The following is a 26,965-nucleotide window of genomic DNA, read 5'->3' as shown; positions in this document are numbered from 1 at the left end:
TCGAGTTTGAATAATAGTGACGGCAACAGAATAAGCGTATCCCCATGTAGACAGTAAAATTTCCTTAGATTTTTTTTTGTTTCTAGAACTTAGTCCGTTCACAACTTTTTCCCAGATTGGTTAAATTTTAAAAAGTAGATTATGCTGATGCCGGAAAAAGATACGTGCTCATTTTTTTGTCTCATATACAGAACGGAAAATAAGCTAATAAAAAAAAGGCTAATAAGGTTTGCATTGCAAAGAAACAACATTGATATCAATATTCACCCTTTAGTAAATAAGTAGTAGGTAATCAACTTTTAATAGATTGTTAGGGTTAAAATCAATTTATCAGTATTGCGTACACACACCAATTTTTACTGTATTCACAGGTCTTGCTGGGCTCATTTATAATGACATTTGGTTCCGTAAAATATAAAATGTTTTCCTTTTTTTAAATGCTAAAAGGTTGTGAACAATTTGGGAAGGAAGATACTGGTCGGATAGAAAAAGATGGAACTATTCCGTTCTAAGGAAACTATTTCTCAATTTACATTGTTGCGGAAACGAACGGAAGCGATTTTTTGTAACGGAATTGCACTTAGCATAGTGAACTTTAGTTATGTCTATTGTGTAACGTACGTACAAACTAGACACGATACGGTAACTGGGAATTCCGAGACAGCGTGAGTATCTAGTTTGTAGTTACACAATTGACACACAAATCCATTCCGCAGCATTGTAAATTGAGCCTTCGGGTTATCTTTATTCTCTGCTACGGGTCTTGTGACGACGGCGATAATGAAACGTCGAAAAGAATACAACCAAAAAGTTTACAAGAACATTTTTATTGCAAGCTAATAATAATTGGCTTATTTTTAGACACATTAATTAAAATTCTTTGTACACATTCCCGTACTATTTTAAAATTTACTGTGGAGTAATTACTTATTGTGTGGTTTTGCGATTTATGCATAATTTAATAAGTACATGTTACAAGTGTGTATGAAATTTGTTAAATATACTTCTATAACGAAAGTGGTTTATTTCAAACTAAATACCCGTATAAACAATAGTTTCGATTCTGATATGTGTAATTCTAAAGTAAAACCATGTATACCAATCTGAAAATTAAATTCCCTTCAGTTTTTTTTTTAAATTAAGGGACAACACTATAAAGGTCGTGATTTAAGTCTGCATACGTCCAGAATTCGCACCCTTGGTGTAATAAGGCCGCATCTAAAAAATTACAACTTTTCTGGAGAGAAGTTTAAAGATGCTACTAACGAAATTAGCAGATACATTTTTTATTAACAGGAGTTATATGTAGTTATTTCATGTAGTTCGATAATTTTATGACTTTCATGCCTTCGTTATGACTGTGGTTTTATTATACCAAGGGTACGAATTCCTTGTAAGGAATATTGTCACAAGGCTCTTCGTCCATAAACTATATATTGCGAGCCGGTCGCAAATGTATGGGACTTTCCTTCACGCTATCTTTGGGCGCCCTCAAATTAGTCGTTTATAGAAAGCACTGCACCGTCACTGTCGTGACACGCGCGGCGCCACTTTTGCAGTCACAATTAATGAGCTAAAAATTACTGAAGCACTACAGACGCGCGTGTGTTCCTTATGTCTAAATTCCAAGTATCGACGATTTTTTGGCGTTTCCGAGACTGAAATTTTTTACAGTGCCTTGAATGTCTTATGCCTTATTTTTTAGTCTTTTTTATTTTTAGCATTAAGTCACTTAATTAAACAGTAATAAAAAAATACTAATAGTAATTTTTTATTCTGGTTACATGGATATGACAATATTGTAGATAGTATAATCTGTGGAGAATGATAGTAATAATATCGTCTCTCTATCCAAAATTACATTAAACGCCCTCTGTTTTTTTTCGTATGAAAATTAAAGTTTTATTAGTATAACTTGAGTTAATAAAGAACTTTTAAAATCTCATGTTTGGACTGCCTAAACGCCTAGCCTATAATTAAAAAACCTACTTTTGAAATAGTCTCGAAAGTCTCGTTTTCCCGGTATTTTTGCGCACCGAGACGGATTTTTTTTCCGGGACACGGAAATGCTGCGAGTTTGAAAGTCTTAGTCCAATTTGAAGGCGCCCTTTCCTTTGTACCTCATAACATCCGACTGAAATATGACACTGGTTTATTTCATATTTTGAAGTCAGACCCGAGTATTAAGACATTGCAAACATAAATAGTTCTCGGATTTGCCTATTCCCTATTTTTAGATTCGTTGCATTAGTTTAAGAAGTAAGCACATCAGAATCGTCAATCGGTAACCACGAAAAACGTACAAGAAGTTAGTATTAGCTTTAGACAAATGTTTGTTCTTGAAACGGCATTTTACTTCAATCAGAAATAAAACCAATAATGGCATAATTTAATTCATTAAAAAATCTTAAAAAGTTCCTATTCTCTGGTCAACTCGTTGAAGGGCAGAGATAATTAAGCAGGACTTTACATTATACCTACCTATTCTAACCAGCGGCACTACTAATAAAAACCAATATGTTTATTATAAGAAATGGTAAAAAATACCAATGTTACATTCATTTGTATTGAGAAGAGAAATATTTTTGCCAAATAAAAAATTAATTGCTTTTATGTGCACGTTTAGTAAGTAGAAGTTGTGGAATTATTAAAGAATCATTTTATTTGTTAGCTGACAAAGGTAAGAACTATGCAAAAGAACGAGAACAGTTAAAATGTAGGTTTGTTAAGATTGAATTCTATGTAAAGAAGACGTAGTTTGAAAGCTTCCTCGTTGCTTCGCACAAGTCTGTCCTTGTTTGACGTCCAACATGTTCACCAGTGAATGGAGTTCTTTATTTTACAAAATGAGTTTCTATTATTTTCCACAAAAAACAAATTAAAAAAAAATCCTTTACATAAAAAAGGATTAATTAAATAATAAATTTTATCATTTACTGTATGTACATTGCTAGGTCACCATCTAAGATTTTAATAATTACGATGTTTTTATTATTTACATTGCCTACGTACAAAATCGGTGTGTTTCAGAGTAACGCACGATCAAATACTGAAGACGTATAATGTGTAAATGCATGTATCATATCATAAGCATTACATTTTATTTTGAATAGCTGTATAACACAGAAGTTTTGGAATATTAGCAGTGGGTATGAGTCTACTTCAGAAAAAATAATGTTGTGGCTCAAATTCTGGGAGTAGAGTAAGTTTCTCAAAAATTACTACACATAGCTATCGTATGTCCTATTTACTCACAGATGGATTTCTAAAGCACATTGTGCGTATCGAATTCACGTAAAATTACATCTATTAGGAATTAGTTACGACCAACTTATGCGATGTTGCAAAGTCAAAGAACTGATTTTTCTGAGGACATAAATATGGAAGTGAAAAGTCAAGAGTAACCGTCATTTAGAGTTAAAAGCAACTTTTATCCGCTATGTTCGATAGTTCGTTTTTTATATTCTTAGCAGACTGGTACAAACTTAATTTGCCTAAAAACATTCACGAAATTGCATACCCATTGTTAAGTTTAAAGGTAAATTGTCTTCAGGATCTGAATCGTCGTCATCTGAACGAGATTTTTCGTCTAAAGGAGATCTTAGCTCTGTTTCTATTTTAGTTCCGCTTTGGCTAGTACTTGGTACCTCGTCTAACTCTTTGTCATCGGTAGGAATAGATGAATTTTGGGAATTCTTACTAATATTGTTTACGTAAGAATTTAACGTTGGACTTCTATCATTCGAGTGTTTATACATTACGTTTACAACACTTCTCAGTCTTTTGTTCTCACGGTTAATTCGACGTTTCTTTTCTCGGCTAGAACTAGTCTTAATGGAGATTCCGCTAGGTCCTGGCTGAGGATCTATAGGTGCAGGCGCCGGCGGTTCTTCTGGATGTGACACTACATCGCTATTTTTCTTAGATGACTTCACACCTTTCCCCGATTGCGATTTCTTTTTGCTTTTTTTATCCTTTAGAGAGTCTGTCTTGGATGAACTTCTCTTGCGTTTGTGATGCGAGCGTGATGTGTTACGTTTCTTACTTCTTTTTTTGTCTGAATTTTCGCTGCGACTTTTTCGCTTCGATTTCTTTTTCACTCTTCGTTTCCTTCTGCCGCTGGAACTGGATGAAGTAGTGTAGCCACTAATGTTGTATTCGGAGGTATCGCCGTCCGTCGAGCAGGATGGGCTTAAATACGAGTCGGTGGAGTTGGTGTCGCTCCAGGCGCGGCTTGGACGCCGTTGTGCGGGATAAGGGGAAGGCAGCGGGGAGTAGGAAGGGGACGGCGTGGAACGACAGGTGTCGCTAGTAGTCGCCGTGTTATACGATCGCTGCCGTTTTCTCCGCCGCGGGCTAGGAGGCGTGTACGTACTGTCTTCACTCTCGGAATCCTGAACTCTCTGTGGAGGATGTCTTTTCAAACTCAGCTTCACTAGTGGCACTTGCCGAGTCTCAGTAGCTTCTATTGATGCGCTCTGTGATGGTTCTGACTGCGTGGTATCCTGAACGACAACGTCGCTGTCTGACCCAAGTAAGTCTACTACTTCTGGCGTTCTATCTTGAGGTGGTTTTATGTATCCAACGACCATTACTTCTGACGAATCATCATCTGTGTCGGAGTGCGATATGGTTTCAATGGGAATGACGTTGGCTGGCGGGTTGGGAATGTAATTTAGTGGGTAGACGGGAGCCGGTAGCGGCTCTCGGGACGGCCCTGGCGGTGGCTCTGCCGGCTCCGAGCTGGATATTATCAGAATGTCGGAGTCCACACTGGCCTCCGAATCTGAACTCGAAAGAACTTCATTAACCATCGTAGATATTCTTCGATCTGTGGTATATTGCACATAACGGTCGTATCCGGTCATATCATAAGGAGTGGACGCGAAGCAGTAAAGCTCGTGAAGAAAGTGTTCTGTACGTTCTCCAAAGAACCGTTGCATTGCTTCCTTGAATTCCGGCGAATTTATTGGATGCTGAGGCAGTAATTCCATAATTCGCGTCATTACGTAAGAGATGTGTCCAATATTTTCGTTCAACAGATAATGCAATTCTCTGTTGATCCAAGGCACTAAGCGGTGCATCTGGGAGTTGTTGTACCTATGGAAAATAAACTTTGTTTAATGAATTCTAGTTGTACAAGTCACAAACCATTACAACACTCACTGTGCATTGTGCCTTAAATCTTCAAGGCACAATGCACAGTGAGTGTTGTAATGTAATACTATAATGTAATACTTATAAAGTAAGTTAATAATTTATTTGTACGTAAAAACAAATACAAAGAGTCTGAACATTTTTGAAATCAACTCTGAACTTCAAAAAAACAGAAAGGTTAAGATTTAAGAAATGTATGTTTCATTGTGTTTGACATTCAGCTTTCAACTTTTGTCCGTTTTTAGAGTAAGGTTCTCGTTCTTATGATTTTATCTATAGTTATGCAAACAGAGACAGTTCTTCCTTTCTGTTGAATTGAATGTTGACAACCTCTGTGGCTCCGCTAAGTAGTGCTTTGGAATAACTTTTTTTTACATAATTTCAAGTGACGGGACCATTGACCTATGTCAATGGACGGGACGAACAAGTCGTGCGCCTGATGGTACGTCTATCCTACACGACTATCCATAACAGTTGCAGTTTGTGCTCATAGTACAGGGAACATTATAATTCGTATTATTATGTACCTGTAGAATTCAGGAGTGCAGTCTCGATAACGACCAGTGAAGTCAGGTAACGGTCGCGCCCATAGGTTGTGGCGGTATACAGTACGGCGAAAGGCGGTTGGCGAGCGTCTACGTCGCGCCGGTGGCGCACGGGGCACAGGAGGGGGGAACACGTCCGCCATTAAAGGGTACTGTAGAAGTAGCTGTTGTATTGCTAATGATTCTCGTCGTGGTAGAGTCAGGGTTGTCCTGTAATTGTTATAATAGTAGGTATCACTAAGGGGACAAAATAGTACCAATTCGGCGCTATGATGAATCCAGAACAGGTGTAGTGTCGAATTTCATATAACAACTGAGAAAAAAAATGTTTTTGCTCCTGAATACGAATATACGTTTCATTTACGACACATAGAAGCACAGCCAAGACCTAGCTAGCCAGCCAGTTCCATATTCAAACAATCTCCTTTATCAGATACTTCTCAAGGCGCACTTGTTGTTCAATATTGCTTTCACAATCATACTCGTAATTCAAATATTACTATGGCCTAGAAAACAAAAAGTTATTGCGGTCCCTTTTCATAAGAGGCCAGTGATATTTTTCTGAACACAACCATGTGTTTAATAAGACATAAACGTATTTAATGTGTTTAATAAACATAACTGTTTAGCCTTAAATCACAATACTGCATAATGTAGATAGAAAACTAAAGGCTTGAGCTGTTTTATCAAACATTGGTAATAACTGGACTGAAATAGCTTTCAAGGCTTTTTTTATGATACCAAGTTGTGCACCTGGTGGTGCTTTAAATAGATCTGAGGGGTACTGTCACTGAACCCGTAACCATCAGACATAAGTTGACAATTCCATGTTTCTAATTTCACCATGCTTATTATGCTCGGTGCTCATTGTATAACTCAGTGGGTGGATCTAAAACTCATTTTTAGAAAAACAGATTTAAATTCAATTGCCTTGACTAATAAATAGTTACCTATATCTGAACCTCCTGGTGGTGGTAAGATTGTCAATATCAACTCTTTCTTCTGTCTCCTCAGTGCGTTGTTCCACCATATATTCCTCATATTGATGGTTGGAGCGCACATTATGTATTATTGACCTGAAGTTCTGTTTGCACAGGGGGCACTCCGCTTTTACCTATAAAAGTTAAAACACAAAACAAAAATATTTAAATCAGCATTAATTATTGTTTGATAATAACAATACAAAACCACATTCAATTATATAGAAATAATATAAAAATACTATGAGTATATCACCAGTTGATTTAGTATTGATTATATATTAGTATTTATTATTTATTTATTTATTTATATTTTAGTATTTATTATTAGATCTAGATAGACGCCGCAAGTGTACCTACTTCGCGCGCCCAATGTAAGTTACAAGACACTTAGTTGTTACGCTTCCGAACGCGCTCGATTACGACAGTTATTTTTAAAAATTACTATGGTGAAGTGTAGAAGAAATTGTTTACAATAATACAATATGTTGATACCTTCAATGAACACGACGCCAACTTAATTTTTGGACCTGTTCTCTTTTTATTTCGTTTTTTGTTTCTCTATCTTTTTTTCCCAAGATTCGGGGAGTATGATATTAGTAAATAAATGTGGCTGTTTACAAAAGTAACAGAAATTGACCAATAAATAAAGTTGGTGTAGTGTTCTTCAGAGGCTTAGAATAATTATTCTAAGATTGGAGGGATCGACGTGTTTTTACATTGTCGTCATGAACATGATAATGAAAAAGAATTGTTGTTATTTATTGACAGGCAGGCAGCCAATAACTGATACGCCGATATCTGTACTAGAGTATTGTCTATAAGTATACAGGAACAACAATGTAATTCACAAACCTTACACAAATCAAGTCATCTCTTTTACTTCTTTCTTTTTAGTTTGCAAGTAATTGTCAAGTCCATCTTTCAAACTATTAACTAATAAACTGACTAAAGCAGCATCAACACATCAATCAACTCTTGGGGTAGTAAATTCAAACTATCCAGGATGCAGTTTTCATGTCAAATCAAATTTTATAGGCCTGGTACTCGCCATACACAAAAGTTAAGTAACTAAAGACATTGCGGAGGCTTTCTAATAAGATTTAATAGACAAATATCAACTATATGTGTCATTTGAGCATCACTACGAGACCATCATGAAAAACAAACGTTAATATTGAGAATTTCACAATTATTTATCGCATTTACCAATCATGATTCATGAATCACTCATTTTGTAGTTGGTGCATACAAAGTCAGTATCCTAAGTTGCTTCAAGCTCCTTAAGATACCCAGGTGCGATGACACAACATATTTGCCTATTTTTTTTTTGCATATTTTTTTGATAGTCTTAACTTTTGCTTTTGTTTGTGTTAGCATCTCTTATTTGATAGTTGGTATGTCCAGATAGACATGTATTTCATGGGCTTTAATGGACACAAAGATTGAACTGTGGGTTTTGGAATACTATAAGTTCTGCAGAATCACATATTGTCATACAATTTTGCATACTGTGGATTTTTATTCATTAAAATTTTTTAAAAGATATACTCACTTTACTCCAAGTTAAGAGACATTTGAAACAAAACTGGTGTAGACATGAGTCAGTAAACGATTTGTTGCGACATGTGCCCAAACATATTGCGCAGTTAGGTGGTGGCGACCCGCGCCCGCCCTCCTGCCGGGGACTGCTGTCATCACTTTTCACACTACTTGGGTTAGCCCCGGAACTATCATCTTGTGTCACCGTTGATATATCCATGATGAAACTTTAGAAATGAACACCTGAAAAATGTTTACTATATATATTGACTCATCCGAAGAACAGAGCCCGGTGTGATAAGCAATAAGAGATAAGTACGTTATGAGAATAATTTCTTTATTCAAACTAAGGCCTATGTAAAGGTGTTTTAAGATTTCATATATCTTATTTTGTTTCGCAATTATAAAATCAAGCAATGGTCAATCTGACATCTACAGCGAAGAATGAATGAAATGTACCATGTCCTGAGAACAAGCAGTCTAGCATATAGATCTTTATACCTATTTTGGATTTCGAATAAACAAATTTAGTTTTTGTGATGAGCCTATGCTCATCGTTGCAGCCGTTAACTGTTCTATTGTGATCACCACTAATAACAGTTCGGAGCTAAGACCAAACAGCATTAAAGAACTGAAGGACTTTCCTGGCTGACAGTTTTTGAGTCCTCTGGGTGTGGCCTGTGCCTACCCAGTATGGAACTTCTTATGCCTGTAGTCTTAGTTGTACAGTCACCACGCTGGTCTGCCATGCAGAGGTTCCGGGTTCGATTCCCAGGTCGGGAGAAGTGTTTGAATAGTCTATATTTACTTCTCTCGTGAGTTTGGGTGAAATTTTATAGACATTACCAGTTTACTACTATACACATTACAATAAATATTTTTACAAAATGTGATACTGTGTCAATGAATATTTATTTGTGTGCAATGTACAATAGATAGGTATGTAAAACAGTGAACAAACGCAATAAAAATTTATGAGAATACATCTGCAATAGATAATAGCTACAGAATTAGTAGGTAGATAAGTACCTGCAAGATTACCTACTTTATTCCGTAATAATAATACCTAGTTACATGTGTCACTGAAATAGATGAAGCAGCTGATAAAATGACCTTCGTCATCTCGGGACATGTCCCTTACCTCTGGAGATATCCTGGCAGGCTTCTTGCACATGCACCCCTATTACATCGCCAATGTGCGAGATATTGACAGATTCTCTGATGAATGGAATGACGTGACGAGAGATGAATTATTTAAACACTAAAAACAACTGAATATTTTCGCGGACACCGTCTCAGTGATAACAAAGTAATGCTCGATACTCATCGCAACATTAAAACATTCAATGAACTCATTTCATGAAGCCGTATCAAATAATTTCTATGGAATCACAAAAAATGTAGCCATAGCCACATACCAAACACATTGAGCTCGCTCTCGTGAACCATGCAAGTTACGATTGATTGTATCACAAACAAGCCACAGATAATAAATTACAACTAGGTTGATTGATCAATCCTATTAGAAACGTCGTAGAAAAAGTTTGTTACAATCAGACTTAAGTTGAAGTGACTGCGTCGCGTGATCGCGTGGTGTGTGTGCGCCTTAGGATAGATACATTGTTATGTCATTCGTACCAACATTCGAAAAATTCATGTCAATGTCAAATGGATGAAGTTGTCATTGTCATGTAACTTGTCAATCAATTTATATATTGAAAAAAAAAAATTTAAAAGAATTTTATTGACATAGCGTGGTGGCGGTGTTATCTAATCGATTTTGGGAACTTTTAATTGAATATGCCTGTAATTAAAAAGGTACTTACAATAAAAACTTTGCGTATTTTCTGTGTAATCTATTAATTTTCTGAAAAACAATCTGCATTTTCAGACGACGGGACTGGTGGGCTTGGCTGTAGCAGCTAATGCTCATCATACTCTTAATGCACTTTACGGCAAGATCCTCAGAACTTTGCAAAAGATGCCAGATTGCCCATACAAGAAATACACTGAACAAATCGTACGTGACAGGAGTTGTGTCGTGCAAGCGGTAGGAACATATACTTAATCTCTTTTGTTTAAATTTAATTTCATACCTATCAGCTATATGCAACATTTGTATTGCACTATACATAGAGCATGGAGAGATATAACGTATCGTTGCTTTAAATTAGAAAATATATAATATAAATAAATAGAAACTTTACAAGTGAAAGACTTAAATTTTTAAATGTTTGGGTTTATATTTTAATAATCTTTATACATAACATGTCTTTACATAAAAAAGTTAAAGAGAACAAAACTGAATAGACGGCTTGATAAAGCAAGAACTTAATTGAACCACATCAATAAGTAATTGTTGATAAAGTGAGCTTTGTCACCTTTTGATTTGTGGCTGAACAGTTGTCATGCCGGATTGCCATGCAGAGGTCCCAGTTCATTTCCCGGGCTGGGAGAAATATTTGTACAGCTTACATTTATTTCTCTTGTAAGTTTGGGTGTAATTTGTGGTTGTCTATGTATGTGTCCATGGCATCCACGACACAGGGTTTCCCGAGTTCAGGGCTATGTTGAGTGTGTGCGTTATTATTATTATAATATTTACTGTGGTAAACACATTGAAGAGTGGTACTTTCTCACATTTTGTATTAAAAAGCTACATGTTTTACATGAGTAGCAGTCGCTGTATATACTGTATAGACATAGTGTTAACTTGTTTGCACTAACCTATGTTTCAACCTAATAAAGCCATTTTTGTTCTTTTTAAATTAAGCCATTTTGGCAAAGGCAAACCTGTATACAATTGTATTTTTAACAAACCATATTATCTTTTCAATGAAAAGGTTTACATATCCAAAATACAAAAGAAATTACATCTCTGAATGGATGATGAAAAACAAATTGTTATAATTTATGAATTCCTTTACAGACAAAGGATGTATATGAACTAGAACAAGCAATGAATTGTGGGCAAGCTGAGGAGTTGATCATTCAAGCTGAAAATGAGTTGAATTTGTCCAGGAAGATGCTCAACTGGAGATCGTGGGAACCACTTATGGCCAAGCCTCCAAAGGGCCAATGGGACTGGCCCCCAGAGAAACCCTAAATTGCATTAATGTTATGGCTCACTGCAGTTTACAACATAATGTAGAAACAATTTGTTAACTCTTATTTAATGAAATAGAAATTGTAATAAACATATTTTACTTACATCTGTTGGCACCTGTCTGTGTGCCTATTAGATTTATTACTTAGTAAAAATGAGTAAATTTTCAGTTTGTAAAATTGATTTAAAATAAAAACAATGTTTTATATAACATTTTTATTTTCTGAATAAAATATCAGAACTTAGGGCTCTATCACACTTACATACTTTGTACGTACATAATATTTTAACAGGTTTAAATGGCACTAGGAAAAATACAGAATTAAATTAATTGTTTTATACCTCATGGCAAAATAGTGCTATGGTCTTCTAAAGTGTAAATTTCTATAAAATAAAAATTTGATCTTGAAACCATAAATAAACAAGATAATTTTATTACAATTATCACATGACTTGACTGAAATGAACTGTAATAATATCTAATAAGTGTGTTAGAGCTCATAAATAAAACATGCTTACCATTATGTCTTAACATATCACCACTTAGAAAGTAACACGGAAATCCGAGTATTAGTACTGTTAATTATATTACAAGTGTATATTTTATAGCCAATTTCTTAACATAAAAATTAAGTACTTACAATCTAAGTTTTTAATTGGATAGAAAGGCGTTACGGCAGTTACAGTTCAACATACACTATTAGATTTGATTGTACTAGTCTTTGGCTTGCCACTGCCACTGCAGTAACCAAGTACAAACACAGGCCACTTAGACAATATTGAACATGATTAGATACATCATTTTATGTTTTATATTACTACTCAGAGTATTTTTAGCTACCGTCTTAATACTGCCTAAAACATTTATTTAGTCAGGTATTCAGGTATATATGTATGATGCATACAATAATTAATGTTATGACACACAGAATATATAGGCATATGGATTAAATTTGGCACAATAACATGATTTTACTTAATTTCATACAGGAATGTTATCAATTTCATAAAGTGCATTATGTTAGTAATAATTAATTTTAACTTGATAAAATAACAACAATATAATAACCAATTCATAAAATCTAAAATTCATAATCTAATTACTACAATTCAAAACAGTAAAGGCAGATTTTTATATGCATTTATCGTTGTAACCACTTATCATAATTTGTGACAAAAAATATGGATGTGAAAAATTAAATTAATTGGTGTGTTAAATGGTAACTCACTAATAAAATACAATGATAGCTCAACATAATAATGTACTTTACTACACAGTTGCCAAATACGTATCATAATTATATATATCATTATACTGAGTACTTTGCTTTCTTAATAATATAAATATTACAATTAAAAAAATAAATAACGTTGTAAATCACTTGTCACAATAATACTTGTCATTGTTAAGATTTAAACCTATAAGGGGTTATTCTTAAAAATTTTGCAGTTTGATCATAACATAGTGCCAAAAATAAGTTTGGTTTGTATTCTTATATGTATTTGTCCATCACTACAGTTATAAATCAAACTGCAAAATATTATAATGACACATAATAAAATTTTTTTATGTTGAGGTGACACCTTTTCTAGCTACTAGCAGGTTGAGTATTGGGTGCTTCTTAATGTAACTGACTGCTTTTTTGTGTGTTACCATTGTGAAGTCATATCCATTGCATTGCAGGATCTTGTCATGCATTCTTAACCCAGCTTTTGCTGCTGGACTTCCTTCATGGACTTCAGTTACGTAAATACCCTGTAATTCATATAAGCACATTACTGATATTTGTGTTTTTTGTTAAAATTATAGTGCACAGATTAAACAAGGGTGTAAGATATAAAAATGTGAAAACAGAGAAAGCCAAAAAGGCTTTCCAGGGATTTAGCAAGTGAGGTCTCTATCTAGCCCACTGGGAGAGAGGCAGCATGTAAGATGTGTATAGTAAAATTGAATGACAAATTCGTCAGCATCTATTTATCAGGTGTCTCAAGAACTAAAACTTCCAAAATTAGCTACAGCAGACACATTAAAGTACAAAGTTACCTTTATATTTTGAAGTAGCTAAGTATCCGTAACCTATGACGCGTTACTATATATACTTCTTTCTAGATTACTCACATTGTCTGTGTACCCCTGAGGGCTTTTTCGGTAGTCCTGATCAATACCACCTCCAATTTTGAAGCCACATTTCATCACTTCCCGACCTTCAGCGTCAACACCAGCCTCTTTTTGGAGTGTTATTGGTATCTAATAGGGAGAAAAAGACTTATTTTTAATGGAAGAAAAAGAAAAATGTAAAGAAAAGAACAGGGAGTGGTCTCCAAACTTACGCTTAAACACTCCATAGCCGTACCGGCCTGGTGCTGAAATGCCATTTTAGCCATGATGAATGATTTTGGTTTACCACGCGCTGGTTCGGAAAAGAAAGAACTTATTTTCACTGGATATAAATACAGGAAACTAAACAACAGCGAGCGACAGCCACCGTCACACAGGACTTTTTATTTTTACAGTTTTTATAACTTGGATACAAATATTTTGTCCGCCAACGCAAATCGAGAATAAAAATATCCGGTATTTCCGAATAGCACAGCACTACAGCTGTTAATGCTTTTTATTTTTTATTAATGGCTTTGTGTTTTTTATTAATAATTTTGGCTTGGATACACGTACTTGGAGCCACGTCTTCGTTTAATTATGTTTCTGTAAATATGGCCGCCACAAAGAGGATAGGCAATTTGAGGCGGCGTGCTTGGATTGACTCGGGATTCCTTAGAACGGGCCGATACGGGTACTTTAGTTCGAGATTCGTATAATTTCGAGCTTAAATCTAATACATAATATAGGCCTTGGCTTCGCATTTAGCCAATGAAATAGTTGGGAAAGCAGAATTACAGATTACGGAAGAGGTACAGAATTTGGACGAAAAAGGATATGGTAAGTTGGATATATTATTTTAGTTTAATTTTAAAGACAAAAGACATAAATTTCCAGCGAACAATGTTAGAAAATTAAATTATTAAAAAAAATCGAAGCAGTGTACAGTAATACTGCCACATTTAGAAAAATGTCGAAAACATAACATTTTTCACAATGAAAAGATTTTTTGATTCTTTTTTTCGCTATTGTCCCATAATTTGAAATCTCATTTTACTCTAATTTGCTTTTAGTTGTACAATATTATATATAGTTCAAGCCAAATAAAACTTTAAAAGATATAATATTGAATTATATTTTTTCAACTTTTTTACATTATCCGGAATTTTTCGGAAAAATTATATTATTTGAGTATTTTCGGTAAATTACCCAAAAATAGGCGAATTGGATGCGTTAGCCTGTTCCAAACTTAGAGGATGGAAAAAATAAGGGAACAAAGAATTTTTTCCATTCTCTAAGCCACTAGTATTTTCCTTTTAGCCGAAGGCCTAAAAAAAGCCTTGGGCTAAATAAAGGATGGATAAAAGGGTAAATTATTGTATTTGTCATTCTTGTCAATGTCAATGTCAGTTAATCTTTTATGTGTCATTCGTCGGACTAAATATTGTTTTGAATGTGATTCGTCTAATTTTTTGCTAAATGTGGTTAATATTGATGAAGTGTTATAAATTAATGTATTTTAAAAGGACTTAACGTGTTACAAAGTATGAAGTCTTTATCATGATTAAGAAAAAAACATAACCATCAATATTTTGTTATGATTCGGACAAATTTATGTAATGCCTGATACTTTCAGATGTCCGGTCCCAGATACGTGTGGCGTATCGCGTTTCAGAATTTCATCGACTCGTTTAGACCTAGACAAATACGCGGGAATGATATAGGTAAAATCTTCTGTCCCATAAACATAATTTATAATTTTCATAGCATATAGCAAAGAAAAAATATAGACATAAATATGTTCATGTGAGAAAATAAACTGGTAGAAGAACTATGCTCTGCCTGGTAATATTTAGTATTTTTAAGTTTATATCTTTAATTGTCTTGGAAAAAAAAAATATTTTCAGGAAAGGACTATATAGGCAATAAGTACTATGAAATTCCAGCGGACCCAAGTGTGGGTAAGAGGAAACCAAAAAGATGGTATTTTCCACCAAAGGGTAGGGATTTTCAAGATCCTATACCTGCAGAATGGCAGGCATGGCTTCGTAAGACAAGGTATTTCAAAGTTCAAGTTATTTATAAAGTCTTAACCACAACATGCACAAATTAGAATTTAATTATATTGTTTTACATTAAAGTGGTATGCTGCTTTCATGCATAAGGTGTACCATGAATACATTTAAAATACCATTTCTAGTCCATAGTTACATGACTCCATCAATCTTAATGTATTATTTACACAAATATACTTAACATGCAATATTTTTAGGCTTAAGTTATAACATAACTTATTTTTACTTTAATTAATTTTTTGTTGATAAATGATTTTGTTCAAGAATATTTTATTAAATTCACAATTATGTAGTAGCTGTAGAGAAACTTGTGAAAGAGTTTGTCTAAGGAAATAGTGCAATTGTACTGATGTCTGCTGCAAAGCAATGGTGTGACCATTACTGCATTCCAATATTGAAGGGTTTCGGTGCTGTACGTGTGAAACTATGGGCTTCTGAGGCTTGTTAACTTTATATCACAGGATGACGGACACAGTGGCTGGGTCTCTCAGGTCTGCAATTTAAAGTTCTGAGTAGCACTGCAGCTATTATGGATAGGCATGCACACCTTGATCATGAAAAACAAAACAAAACAAATAAAGCACTATAGATCATACTATAACAATAAGTAGAAAAAATTATTGTTGGGATACATTCATCCAAAAGCTTTGGATGACAGAAAAGTGACAACTTAAAAAATTTTTTTAAACTGACATTGTTTAACACCGAAGTTTATTGTTTGACACTGCTAAATTTATCTAGTTTGTATTCTGTCTTAGATATAGCTTCACATCCTTATAGTTTACACTGTTCTAGTCTTTTTTCTGCTTTTTCTTCAACCTCCTTGTACAATGTATTACACACATTTTATTTCATTGTAATATCATTACATCTTGACTAATAAAAACTGCCCTTACAGGGATACTCCTCCTACTGAGGAAGAAATAGCAAAAAACCTAGCTATAGCCAAAACCAAGGAGATCAATGCAGCCAAGATAGAAGAAAAGAGATTACTGCATGGAGGATCTGTTCCAGCAGTGCCAGAAAAAGGAAAAGGATCGTTTCCGGCATACCCAGATTTGCCTTCAGGAGACCCTGAAAGATTCCTTTATGATGATAAAAAAGATGATTTGAACAAATAAATTAAATATTTGCTTTGACATCGTATCTCGAAACCACGACACTGGAAGTAATGGCTATGTCGATGTATAGTCAAATGCATTAAAATATGTATACTCTCAGAGAAATTACAATTTAAAAATATGTAAAACAGTTCAAACTTTAATTATTCTTGAATGTTTGTTATGAAAATGGAATTGTAATTTTGCTTCATATTTATGCTCTCCTCTGTGTAGTGTTACCATCTTAGTTGTGATTAGTAAAAAGGAACTAACACTATTTATTAGAAATGAAAGTTTTTTTTCAGATCTAACTCGCATATTTTTTTTTTGTTTGATCATCTTTATAGGTCTGACTATGTCGGATAGCCGTGACCATGGGAATGGAATAAATATGTGCTAGTTATTTTTGATGTTAAATACTCTGACCAACCACACAGAGGCTGTAGCGGGAGCGTTCCAGGCCCGGGAATGCAATTATTAATAAAATTTAATGTAATTATATCTTAAGCACCCTGCCACATTGAAAACGAGTGGCGGGGCGGCGCGGTCCGGGGTCGAATCTTATGACAAACAGGCGCGGAAGTTTGTATTCCACTGAGTTACCTTCTAAATAGAGCGGCAGCGGCAGGTCGAGGTCCGAGAGCGGGGCTTTACCGGGATTGCACGTCGTATTTTTTTAACTCTTGAGTGTGTTATATTTCAATATGAATGCGACCGAAATTTCTTTTGCGTTGATTCCGTAACGCTAAACCGACAGTCCCATATCTTTCTACTAAGTTTTGTTTATAGTGCCCCTCCCTATCAACCTGTTGGTTATGCGGGAGGGCACTATGATCTGTGCGAGCGAACCCGCACAGGGACCATCTAAGTCAGGTCCTAACCCCGGATCAGCCTGTTTGCACGGACTTTATCCGGTTCTTTATTAGGCTATTGGCTTAGGTGATCACTATCCGAAAGTGATATGGCGCTTTCTTTAAAATCTGTAGAAAATGAGGCGTGGCTGCTGTCACACCGACCGCCTTCGCGCTGCTATCCCGCTGCGGACTCCCCGCTGAGTGGTCTAAGCTTTAGATTAGTTAATTTTAGAAGTTTGCCTAGTGTTTGATAATGGCATATATAAAAGAAAAAAAAAATAAACACGACATTATGCATTATATGATGATGCACCTTGACCATTGAGTGTTTGCTATTTGTTCACAATTTTTGTTGTGTAGTTATTTAGATCTTTGGATGAAATCCAATAAATATTTTAAGTAGCATGTATTGGAATTTCATGTACTTAGTCATATTTAGTGAAGAATAAATTATTATAATTTATGATTTTAAGATTGTTTTTTTATATTCATTTTTCGTACTACAGTTCTAAAACGTTTTAACAAGCCCGCTTTAATAAGGTAGTGTAATCACTACCTTATTTCAAGGAACCCTAATTCTAACATAAGGAGGTGTAATAAGGATATTAGGACGACTTATATGTATACTCCCAGCCGATTTCGGTGAAGGCGATCAATTCAGCTCGAATGCTGGCGGCGTTCGTGAGCTCTTGGCGCATGTGGCCGTAGCCAATCTTCTGAGCGAAAATCCTCGTACACTGCGGGCATGTGAGCACACCATATAACTGATTAGTGATTACCGTAAGACGGTCGGGTCAGGGTTCAGTTCGTTACGTTCAAGTTCCGAGCGTCCGGTCAGCCTCAAAGTCACAGACGATTTATATACGTATAGTGGCGCTCAAAGTTGGGACCACGCCCGCCTTTGATACAGGGCCCTTGGAAGCGGGTAGTGTAATAAGCGTTATAGGCCTCACCGTTGTACATCACTAGCTGTTGTGGTGCAAAATCGGGTTACTAACAACTTCGCAGGAATATTATTGTAACATTATAAACAACAACTTTTGTTGTATGACTTTTTACAAAACTTATTAAACATATCGAGTTCTCAGATTTTCGCGATTGTTACACATAGTAAATGAAACTATTTTTCCGGATTTAAATCGCGAATACTTGTTTTTTCCAACAAACCGACGTTTTGGGCCCTTCACTGGTCCCATAGTCAACCGTGGAGCATGGGACCTAAAGGGCTCGAAACGTTGGTTTGTTTGAAAACATAATATACGCGATTTAAATTCGGAAAAATAGTTTCATTTCCTATGAAAACTTATTAAATTTATCAAGAAATAATGAAGTTTTTGTTGTACTATCTGATAGTTTTTAGATTTGTAGGTATTTGGTAGAAGTTCAAACTTGCAAACGTCCTCCCCCATCGACCCCCACATCCACCCCTGCATTTTGCATCAGACTGGTGTTTACTTGAGCGCTTTCTTTTGTTACCGCACAGAGTTATCACCGTTTAGAGCGATCTATTTAGATAGATATAACGTTTATTCAGCACAAATACAAACAGAAACAAATCATTTACAATCACTTCACTGAGTATAACATAAAAGCACATAGAACATTCATTATAAATTTTATACACATATGTATATATAAAACACATATAGCGAGAAAAACAAGTACTGTGAGAAAAAGAAACAAATACTATAAGACCTGATAAAATTTTAATGTACCTCTGACTACAGTTTGTGCTGAAATGGCCCTGACTTAGCATAAATACTGTAGACCGAGAAAAGTCAAACAGCGTTGGTTTTCTGCCAGTAGTACCATATGGTTAGCGATCGCCATATTTTAGAATATTTTTATTTTTGTAAAAGTAAAAGTAAAATTTGAAGTCATTGAACAAAAGTTGTTGTTGTTTATGATGTCAGCAATATGGCTCTGCGAGGTTGTTAGTATTTTACAAACAACCCTGTATATAAATCGGGATGATAAGAAATAGATAGGGTTGATAGCAGTCTAATTAATGTAAGTTAACGTTAAGATGGCCTCCGTGGCCGAGTAGCTTGCACACTGGTTTTCATGGTGTCGCCATCTCTGACGTCCCGGGTTCGATCCCCGGCCGGATCAGTGTAGAACAAATAAATTTTCTATATTGTCTCGGTTCTGGGTGTTTGTGGTACCGTCGTTGTTTCCGATTTAGCTACTTACTTTGGGATCAGACCAACGTATGTGATGTTGTCTAATATATTATTATATATTTTTACTTGTCATAAAATTGATGGGCATAATTTATTAAGAAAAAATATGGTCCTCTATTATGTGGTATATATAATCTAATGTTAAGTCTCATTTATTTAGACGTCTCGTGGCGCATTTTTATGACTTAGAATTTTATGTGAAGGCTATGGTTTTAATATTAATAAAAGTTATCTGTAGCTATGTAAACTTACCTTCCTCTGTTCTAACTACATTGGTTGGTGGCCTCAAAACGATGTATATGGAATGGTTTTATCTTGACAAGGCCAGCAGAATGTATAGTCGACAGCACAACAAGCTATAGATATACTTATTTCAATATCGCCCCCAGAGCAACTGAACAAGATGTCGAAGACATCGTCCGTATTCGCCTGCAAGTCAAAATATGTATCATATAAATTGCAGAAAAGTTAATTTGCTGTTCTAGAGTGAATCGAAAGCGATACGTTTTCATTTGACACCCGAATGCTAACTGCTGCTGGGTCACTTTGATCGTCATATGGGGAGATCCTGTTTTACACCCGGTTGAATTAATAAAACTAAAAAAATACTCGGTATTTCTAACCGGATTTAGTTTCGTTGTTATTTTCGAACATGGGCTCCAATCACAGAGCATTCCCGAATTATACTCGTTTATATAATTTTTGTTTCTACAAATGTAAGCGCGCATTTGACCTACATCCCACCTGATGGAAAGTGACGATGAGGTGGACGATTGAGCATGCATACCTAAATAATGCCTATTCACCCTCGCCTTGAAAAGGTCCAATTTAAGTGATAACGTTCAGGGATACCTACTCATTATAACAAGTTTACCGTTAAAGGGACACATCGCGATATAATCTGTACATCGGAGAGTTTAAAAATGTTTTCCGTAACGTATTACATCGTATTCCAATCGTTGCGTGATCATAATTATTTTGTGTGTCTCTTCCTCTTATTTAAGAGCTAGGCTCCCGGGTTCAGGTGCTACAAACCCGGCTCTTGTCGGCGGAGTACCTAATTACCAGTCATCACTTTATTTTAGCGCCCTCGCTTTGAGTTCCTTATGCAACACGTTATTATAAGTTTTTCCCTTATCTTCCCTTCTCACCGTCGTCATTTCAGCCCGTTTGCACCCACTTGACTTGATTGAGTATAGGCCTCCTCTTTATTACGCCATTCTTTCCGGTTCCTTGCGAGTCGTGTCCAGTGGTTTCCAACCATGGCCTTGATGTCATCAATCCAACGCGCGGATGGTCTGCCTCTTGGTCTTTTTGCGTTCAGTAATGGCTTTCATCCATCTTCTATCGTCCCTTCTAGCCAAGTGCCCTGCCCACCTCCACTTAAGCTTGGCTATCCTCGTACCCACGTCTACTACCTTTGTGCGACTCTCTTCTACAAAGAAGAAATATAATAAGAATGGTCCAGGGAAAGAGTAGCTTATTAAAGACGAAAGTAAACCGTCGCGTCGAAGGGACGTCGAGGGGTTATCTAAATATGACTTGACAGTTTTCTTAGAAGCATAATATCTATTCAACTAAAAGGTTAAAATATAAAAAAAACACGTAAAATTATTATTTGTAAAACACGCAAGGCGCATTTTTTCCACACGAATTTCATCGCGCTCACCCCGCGCGGTCGAAGAGCGGAGCCCGCGTTACCGCCGCGCAGCGACCGCGTGCTTCTGTCATGGCAAAATACGCTTTATTTTAATTATTAATACAAAGATCGAACACTCAGAAAAAATTCCTTTGATCCGGTCGGTTCCATGGCTTAGTTGGTATAGCGTCTGGCACGGTATGCAAGAAGACGTCGGTTGAATCCGACCGGATAGAAGGAATTTTTTCTGAGTGTTTTTCTGAGTGTTCGATCTTTGTATTAATAATTATAACAAACTAGTGGAGTATTTTCACAAAAAGTAATTGAATATCAATTCAATAAAAATTTAATTAATACGCTTTATTTGTTTAGCTTTTACGTTTTACCTTAAATGAGTGTCCCAGAAACGCGGGCGAGTCTGTTTAGTTTAGAAAATTAATCCTGTATGTTCCACTGCATAGCAACGATCTTGTGCCTTTCCGGCTAATCATATATTTGACAGGTGACAAAAAAGCTTATCAACGCCTATATTTAAATCCGACCATGGATACACAATTATTTTGTTAGGAGAGGCTCCAGGCAATACCTACCACCAAGTTGATCCAATGTGGGGTCTTTGTAGATAAGTACACTTAGTATGTTATTATTAATTTATCTCATTGCGCGAAAATACTTTCGGTACGTTTCAAAGAACTTTTGTATTTATTCAAAGTAGATATCTACTTTAGGAAATTTCCATAGCGTGAGCATATCACTAAAACTGATAACAAATTGATGGATTATTTTTATGTGCTCTGCGGATAAAGTGACAAATAAGTAATTGCTGAACTAACAGGATTGCAATTGTTTTTTTATGTGTCTAATACTTCGATGTATCTAAGTAGCATTTCATTATGCAATTTGCAAAATGTGAATCAACTTTTTTGGTAGTACAAAATCTCCACGTATATACTACTATGGCAATTTAGAATAAGTATACCATTATGTATACTTATTAAGTACATTGTACAGTATACGTCGAAAGCTTACCTATCTATTATAATACTATAAGCTGCCCTAGCTATAGCTATAACTATATTTATGTTCTTCGCGTTACGCTAAACAGTTTTTTAAAACAAAACTTCAATTATTAAATTAGTTCATATTAGATGATTCATATTATATGGAGTATATAGCTCATGTCATATGCACATTTCTGCCGCCCACTAACGAAAACACGGCTTGACAAATGATCAAATAACCGTTTTAAAAATAAAAAAATAGGGCACAAAAATCTCTTAAAAACGGTTAACATTAGTTATCGTCTTATTGGAACTTACCCTAACGATGCATAGCTAAAATATCATTACACAATTTCAATATTCTGAAAAGGGGTTGTGGTTCTCATTATATCTCATAAAAATATTTTGTCACTTAGCGTTTTAGTTAGCGGATGGCAAATTTCATGAGCACACTCTTATAAATTAGGTACTTAGGTAGTACAAACAATAGGACTATAAGTAGAACTATTGTTTCCCTAAAGCAATGTAAAAAATTAGAATTAACCTTAATTAATTGCCAACTTGTACCTATTGTAATACGAAATTATAACAAAAATCTGTAGAGAAATTATAAACACCCTTACACGTTAATGCAACATTCACAATCCTAGCGCGAGACTTTAGTATGATGTAACATCAAACAGTCAACTATCGATATAAGAGTGATTTTACGTTCGTCTTGTGAATCAGTTGGCATTTCATTTAGAACGCAGTCACATCTCTAAGATATCTGAGCATTTTCTCGAATATAACATTTAACTTTCAGTATTCTAATTACAGACTTATCTAATTTTACACACGGGTAAGTGTCTTTTTATTTATAATTGACAGTGTACGTCTTAGAAATATTTGGCACAATTCTTCTGTGAGACGGGTTTCGGTAATAACATGTTTTTTTTTAGATATTTCGCGCATAGTTTGCGCTGGCTAATTTCCCATGCCTAACTTTTCTCTTTGTTCACCAAACACAGCGGATTGTTGGTCTATTTTACCGAGCATTTAAAAAAATAATTTAAAAAAATAGTATTGCAATTTTGGAAACCGGGATAATTTTGGAAAAATATGTGTACGTTTTTTATCACAATATATTATAATTTAAAACATCTTTTTCTAAGTTAAGTTTTGTAAGGGTCCTTAAAAATATTTGAACAATTCTATGTTTACTCAACGCCTTATGGGTACATATTTTTTCAGCTTAAAAATACATACATATACATATAAATCATTGCGCCTGTCTCCCATCGGTTTTACTGGTATAAAAATTATGATGTCGTATAAGGAACCAAATAGTTGGATAAAATAAAATAAACGTGGAACAAGAATAATTTAAACTATAGAGATAATGCATAAATAAATATGTCACACCGAAAATATAGCGTTATTTTGTCGATTAAAAGTTACCCGACTCATTAATAGCGTAATGATTTATTTACGTTTGCGTACACCATCGATTCTTACGATTATTCAGAAATTTATATTGTTTTGTAATTGTAAATTTGTATGAAGTAGGTACGGTATTATATTATAGGCATAGGTATATAGCAATTACGCATTACAGTACAAATTCATATAACACAACCCTTTGAACATATTTTAATAGTTGTTATATTCCGTACATATTATATGAGACGTGAGTGAAAGTTCTCATGCTACGGTAAAGTGAAGATTAATGGTTTCACATGTATACGAGATACGGAAACTGAAAATGTCTATTGCGTCGGGTGACGTGGAATCCTTTTGGATATCGACAAATCAGTCTGAGATATTATTATGCCCCAAAGGCCCCAACGATCGAGCTGTCTACGTAAAATTAAGAAAAATATAAAGGAAAACAAAGGAAACCAAAGTAGGTTTTCCTTTCCTCATACCTACACATGACACATAAACTTCATATCACGTAGGCATAAATACATATTGTGTTATAATTTGAAGAACGTGTTTTGTTTCTATTAGCTTTGAAGGGTGTTTATGACTACATGCGGTTTAACAGCCCTTATAGATTTTTAATCAACTGTTATCAGTTTCTAAGCAGTTTTTATATGAGAAATAAGCAATTCGAATGAAAAGTCGAATAATAGTTGTACAATAACTTCTGCTAGCAAAAACTTCTAGAGCTACTCTTTTAGAGCTAGTATAGCACCGATAAATGTAGTTTTGAAGTAATTTTGTAACAGTTAATAAAAGTGATATAATACAAACTCCGAATGGACGTTTATTCGACATGATTTTACGATTTACACAAAGCAAGTACGAAGTGTTAAATAGTCGAGAAGGAAAGTAAGAAGAGATTCGTCTTTTTACAATTCTTCTAAATATACAATGTTTATTCATCTAAAAACCCGCATCGCATTCAACAATTTTGCCGGTTAAAATTCTTCGTATATACACTTCCATTAATTAAGTAATAATCAACAATATTTTGGTAGCTTTTCAAAACATTTAAAACACAATATCGATCAATAAAGATGAATGATGTTATTATAGTACTGCCTCCGTGGCCGAACGGTTACCATGCCGGACTGCCACGCAGAGGTTTCGGGTACTATTCCCGTGCCGGGGAAATAGAAGAAAGAAAGAAAAATAATTTATTTGGCAACATTTTACAATAAACAATACAAAACAAACACAATCATATATTATATGTTACCAAAACGGTCACCACTCAGCTTTGTGTAGTGAGACGTTGAAGAACGCCTCATTACGCTGGTTTTCAGTGGCACCATAAATGGACAAAAAGAAAGATGGCGCCTCGTCCAAGCAGGCGGTAAGATAAAATAAAACAAAAAAGAAATATAAAGATTAGGTATAAAACTTAATTACAAATATAAATCAAAACTTAAAATATTAAACAAAACCATAAACTAATCCTAACATAGATACATAATAATAAAAATGAAATAAATACCAAAAATGTGATTATAATGTAGTGTAAGTGAGGTGAGTATACGTAGTGTAAGTGAGGTGAGTATATGTAGTGTAAGTGAGGTGATTAGTGTTAACACATTGTACAAATTGGCTCTGATCACTTTTTAAGAACTTTGCAAGCAATGCACGACTGCCTTATGTAGTGAGATTATAATCGAGTTGATAATAAAAACTTCTTATAGGCTAATTTAAAAGAGGCAACAGATTTGTATGGGTGTAAATTGTGGTTGTCTATATGTATGTCCATGGCACCAGCGACAGTTATTATTATTATTATCTAAAAATCCACGTTTTGTTCGACAATTTTGAAGGGTAAATTTCTTCGTATTTTCACTTCCATTAATTAAGTTCTTTTTTATAATATGAAGTAACGGAACGGACAAGTCGTCCACCTGCCTGTCCATAACAGTTGCAGTGCCACTCAGAATTTTAAATTGCCGTCACCCTGAGACATAAGTTGACAAGTCCCGTGTGCCTGTAATTTCACCAGCACCCTTCAAATTTATTATATGGACGTCGGGTCCGCGCTAAAAAGTGTCCGCACTTGTAAGGCGCTAAAATCGTATACAGAGCGCCAAACTCCGCTTTAGTCTTCATTTGTTCGACTGACAGCGCGATACTGCGATGACATTACAATTTAAATTTCGAATAGGTTGACTTGGGACATTTTTTTCGTGGTTTTTGTATTAGACCCGTCGTCCATTTATTTGTAAGTCAATGTGGACAAACAAAAATTTGCTACTCAGTAGGTACCATTACTTATTCAGCTAGGTAGGCATATCATTCAATTGGTTGGTAACAATTTTCATTACAAGATGATTGATAAAGATTCCATGACGTATCACAGTAACTATACTCCTACAGGTCAATTTAGTAGAGTTGTTGTCTTGACGTAAATATTCCAAAGTGTATCTAGTAGATACCGTGATAAGTATGCATATAATATCACTCGTATATATGCTACAAGTGGGTTAATGCTTGCGCAGAATGCGAGCCCCTATTTCTTTGACTTAATCAAATTATTATGGATCCATGCATCGTCGCCTTTTACTTTCTCGGCCTCGTATCTTATAAAAAGTGATTATACAGGAGATGGCAAAACTTTATATTTATTTTTAATTTCTTATCAGGGGTTTTAATTTGGATGCATTACTTTAAGAATAGGTAAAAGTCAGTGTGTGAATATGAAGGAAATGTGACGTGAAATAAGCCTGCAAAATTTTTATATACAATCCAATTTTTTCATTATAGTAACTTTGTGCTTTAAGATGCGACTTTGAGAAAGTAAGGTGACGATATTTAATATTTTTTTTTATAATATCAAGTGACGGGACGAACGAGTCGTGCGCCTGATGGTAAGCTACACGCCTGTCCATAACAGTTGCAGTGCCACTCAGAACTTTAAATTGCAAAGATCCGACTGCCACTGCGCCCGTCACCTTGAGACATAAGTTGACAAGTCCCTTGTGCCTGTTATTTCACCAGCACCCTTCAAAACCGAACGCAATATAATATAATGCTAACATTACTGCTTGGCAGCAGAAATAGGTAAGGTGGCAATACTTCCCGCACTCTTTCACAAGGAGCTCTACTGCTATGTAATATCAACAATAATAATATCAATTCAGTAGTCTTAGAAAGAGCTTTCAAAGTCTAGAAGAAGTGCATTCGAATGATTTTCGGTGCGTGGTTTGATGACAGTTGCAAACTACTGTTCAACA

General features: G+C 35.1%; 4 protein-coding genes across 5 annotated transcripts; 2 read left to right on the top strand and 2 right to left on the bottom strand.

The window, feature by feature from the left end:
* Window positions 1–1,662: 1,662 nt before the first annotated feature.
* On the bottom strand, window positions 1,663–9,719 carry LOC113230170 (E3 ubiquitin-protein ligase Topors). 2 transcript variants are annotated; one of them, XM_026463976.1, is made up of 5 exons: window positions 9,643–9,719; window positions 8,238–8,467; window positions 6,653–6,816; window positions 5,685–5,912; window positions 1,663–5,100 (listed from the first exon to the last, which is right to left on the bottom strand). In XM_026463976.1, the coding sequence occupies exons 2-5, from the start codon at window positions 8,442–8,444 to the stop codon at window positions 3,495–3,497; spliced, it is 2,205 nt and encodes a 734-aa protein (XP_026319761.1). In that variant the 5' UTR covers window positions 8,445–8,467; window positions 9,643–9,719; the 3' UTR covers window positions 1,663–3,494. The 2 variants fall into 2 exon arrangements, with proteins under 2 accessions (XP_026319761.1, XP_026319760.1); XM_026463975.1 differs by lacking the exon at window positions 9,643–9,719 and adding an exon at window positions 9,366–9,533 and having other exon boundaries at window positions 1,664–5,100.
* A 241-nt stretch (window positions 9,720–9,960) lies between these two features.
* LOC113230173 (NADH dehydrogenase [ubiquinone] 1 alpha subcomplex subunit 5) lies at window positions 9,961–11,468 on the top strand. Its single transcript, XM_026463978.1, has 3 exons — window positions 9,961–10,042; window positions 10,116–10,274; window positions 11,154–11,468. Exons 1-3 carry the CDS (start codon window positions 10,025–10,027, stop codon window positions 11,328–11,330), a joined length of 354 nt encoding a protein of 117 aa, XP_026319763.1. The 5' UTR covers window positions 9,961–10,024; the 3' UTR covers window positions 11,331–11,468.
* A 202-nt stretch (window positions 11,469–11,670) lies between these two features.
* Window positions 11,671–13,824, bottom strand: LOC113230172 (uncharacterized protein C45G9.7). Its single transcript, XM_026463977.1, has 3 exons — window positions 13,662–13,824; window positions 13,450–13,578; window positions 11,671–13,086 (listed from the first exon to the last, which is right to left on the bottom strand). Exons 1-3 carry the CDS (start codon window positions 13,713–13,715, stop codon window positions 12,898–12,900), a joined length of 372 nt encoding a protein of 123 aa, XP_026319762.1. The 5' UTR covers window positions 13,716–13,824; the 3' UTR covers window positions 11,671–12,897.
* Window positions 13,825–15,029: 1,205 nt separating this feature from the next.
* Window positions 15,030–17,896, top strand: LOC113230275 (NADH dehydrogenase [ubiquinone] 1 alpha subcomplex assembly factor 2). The gene is made up of 3 exons (XM_026464131.1): window positions 15,030–15,152; window positions 15,336–15,486; window positions 16,402–17,896. The coding sequence occupies exons 1-3, from the start codon at window positions 15,065–15,067 to the stop codon at window positions 16,622–16,624; spliced, it is 462 nt and encodes a 153-aa protein (XP_026319916.1). The 5' UTR covers window positions 15,030–15,064; the 3' UTR covers window positions 16,625–17,896.
* The last annotated feature ends 9,069 nt before the right edge of the window (window positions 17,897–26,965 follow it).

The sequence above is a fragment of the Hyposmocoma kahamanoa genome, unplaced genomic scaffold (assembly GCF_003589595.1).
Source record: "Hyposmocoma kahamanoa isolate Upper Pololo Valley unplaced genomic scaffold, ASM358959v1 63, whole genome shotgun sequence".
NCBI lineage: Eukaryota > Metazoa > Arthropoda > Insecta > Lepidoptera > Cosmopterigidae > Hyposmocoma > Hyposmocoma kahamanoa.
The sequence above is the reverse complement of the archived record's forward strand: the minus strand, read 5'-3'. Positions and strand labels throughout refer to the sequence as shown.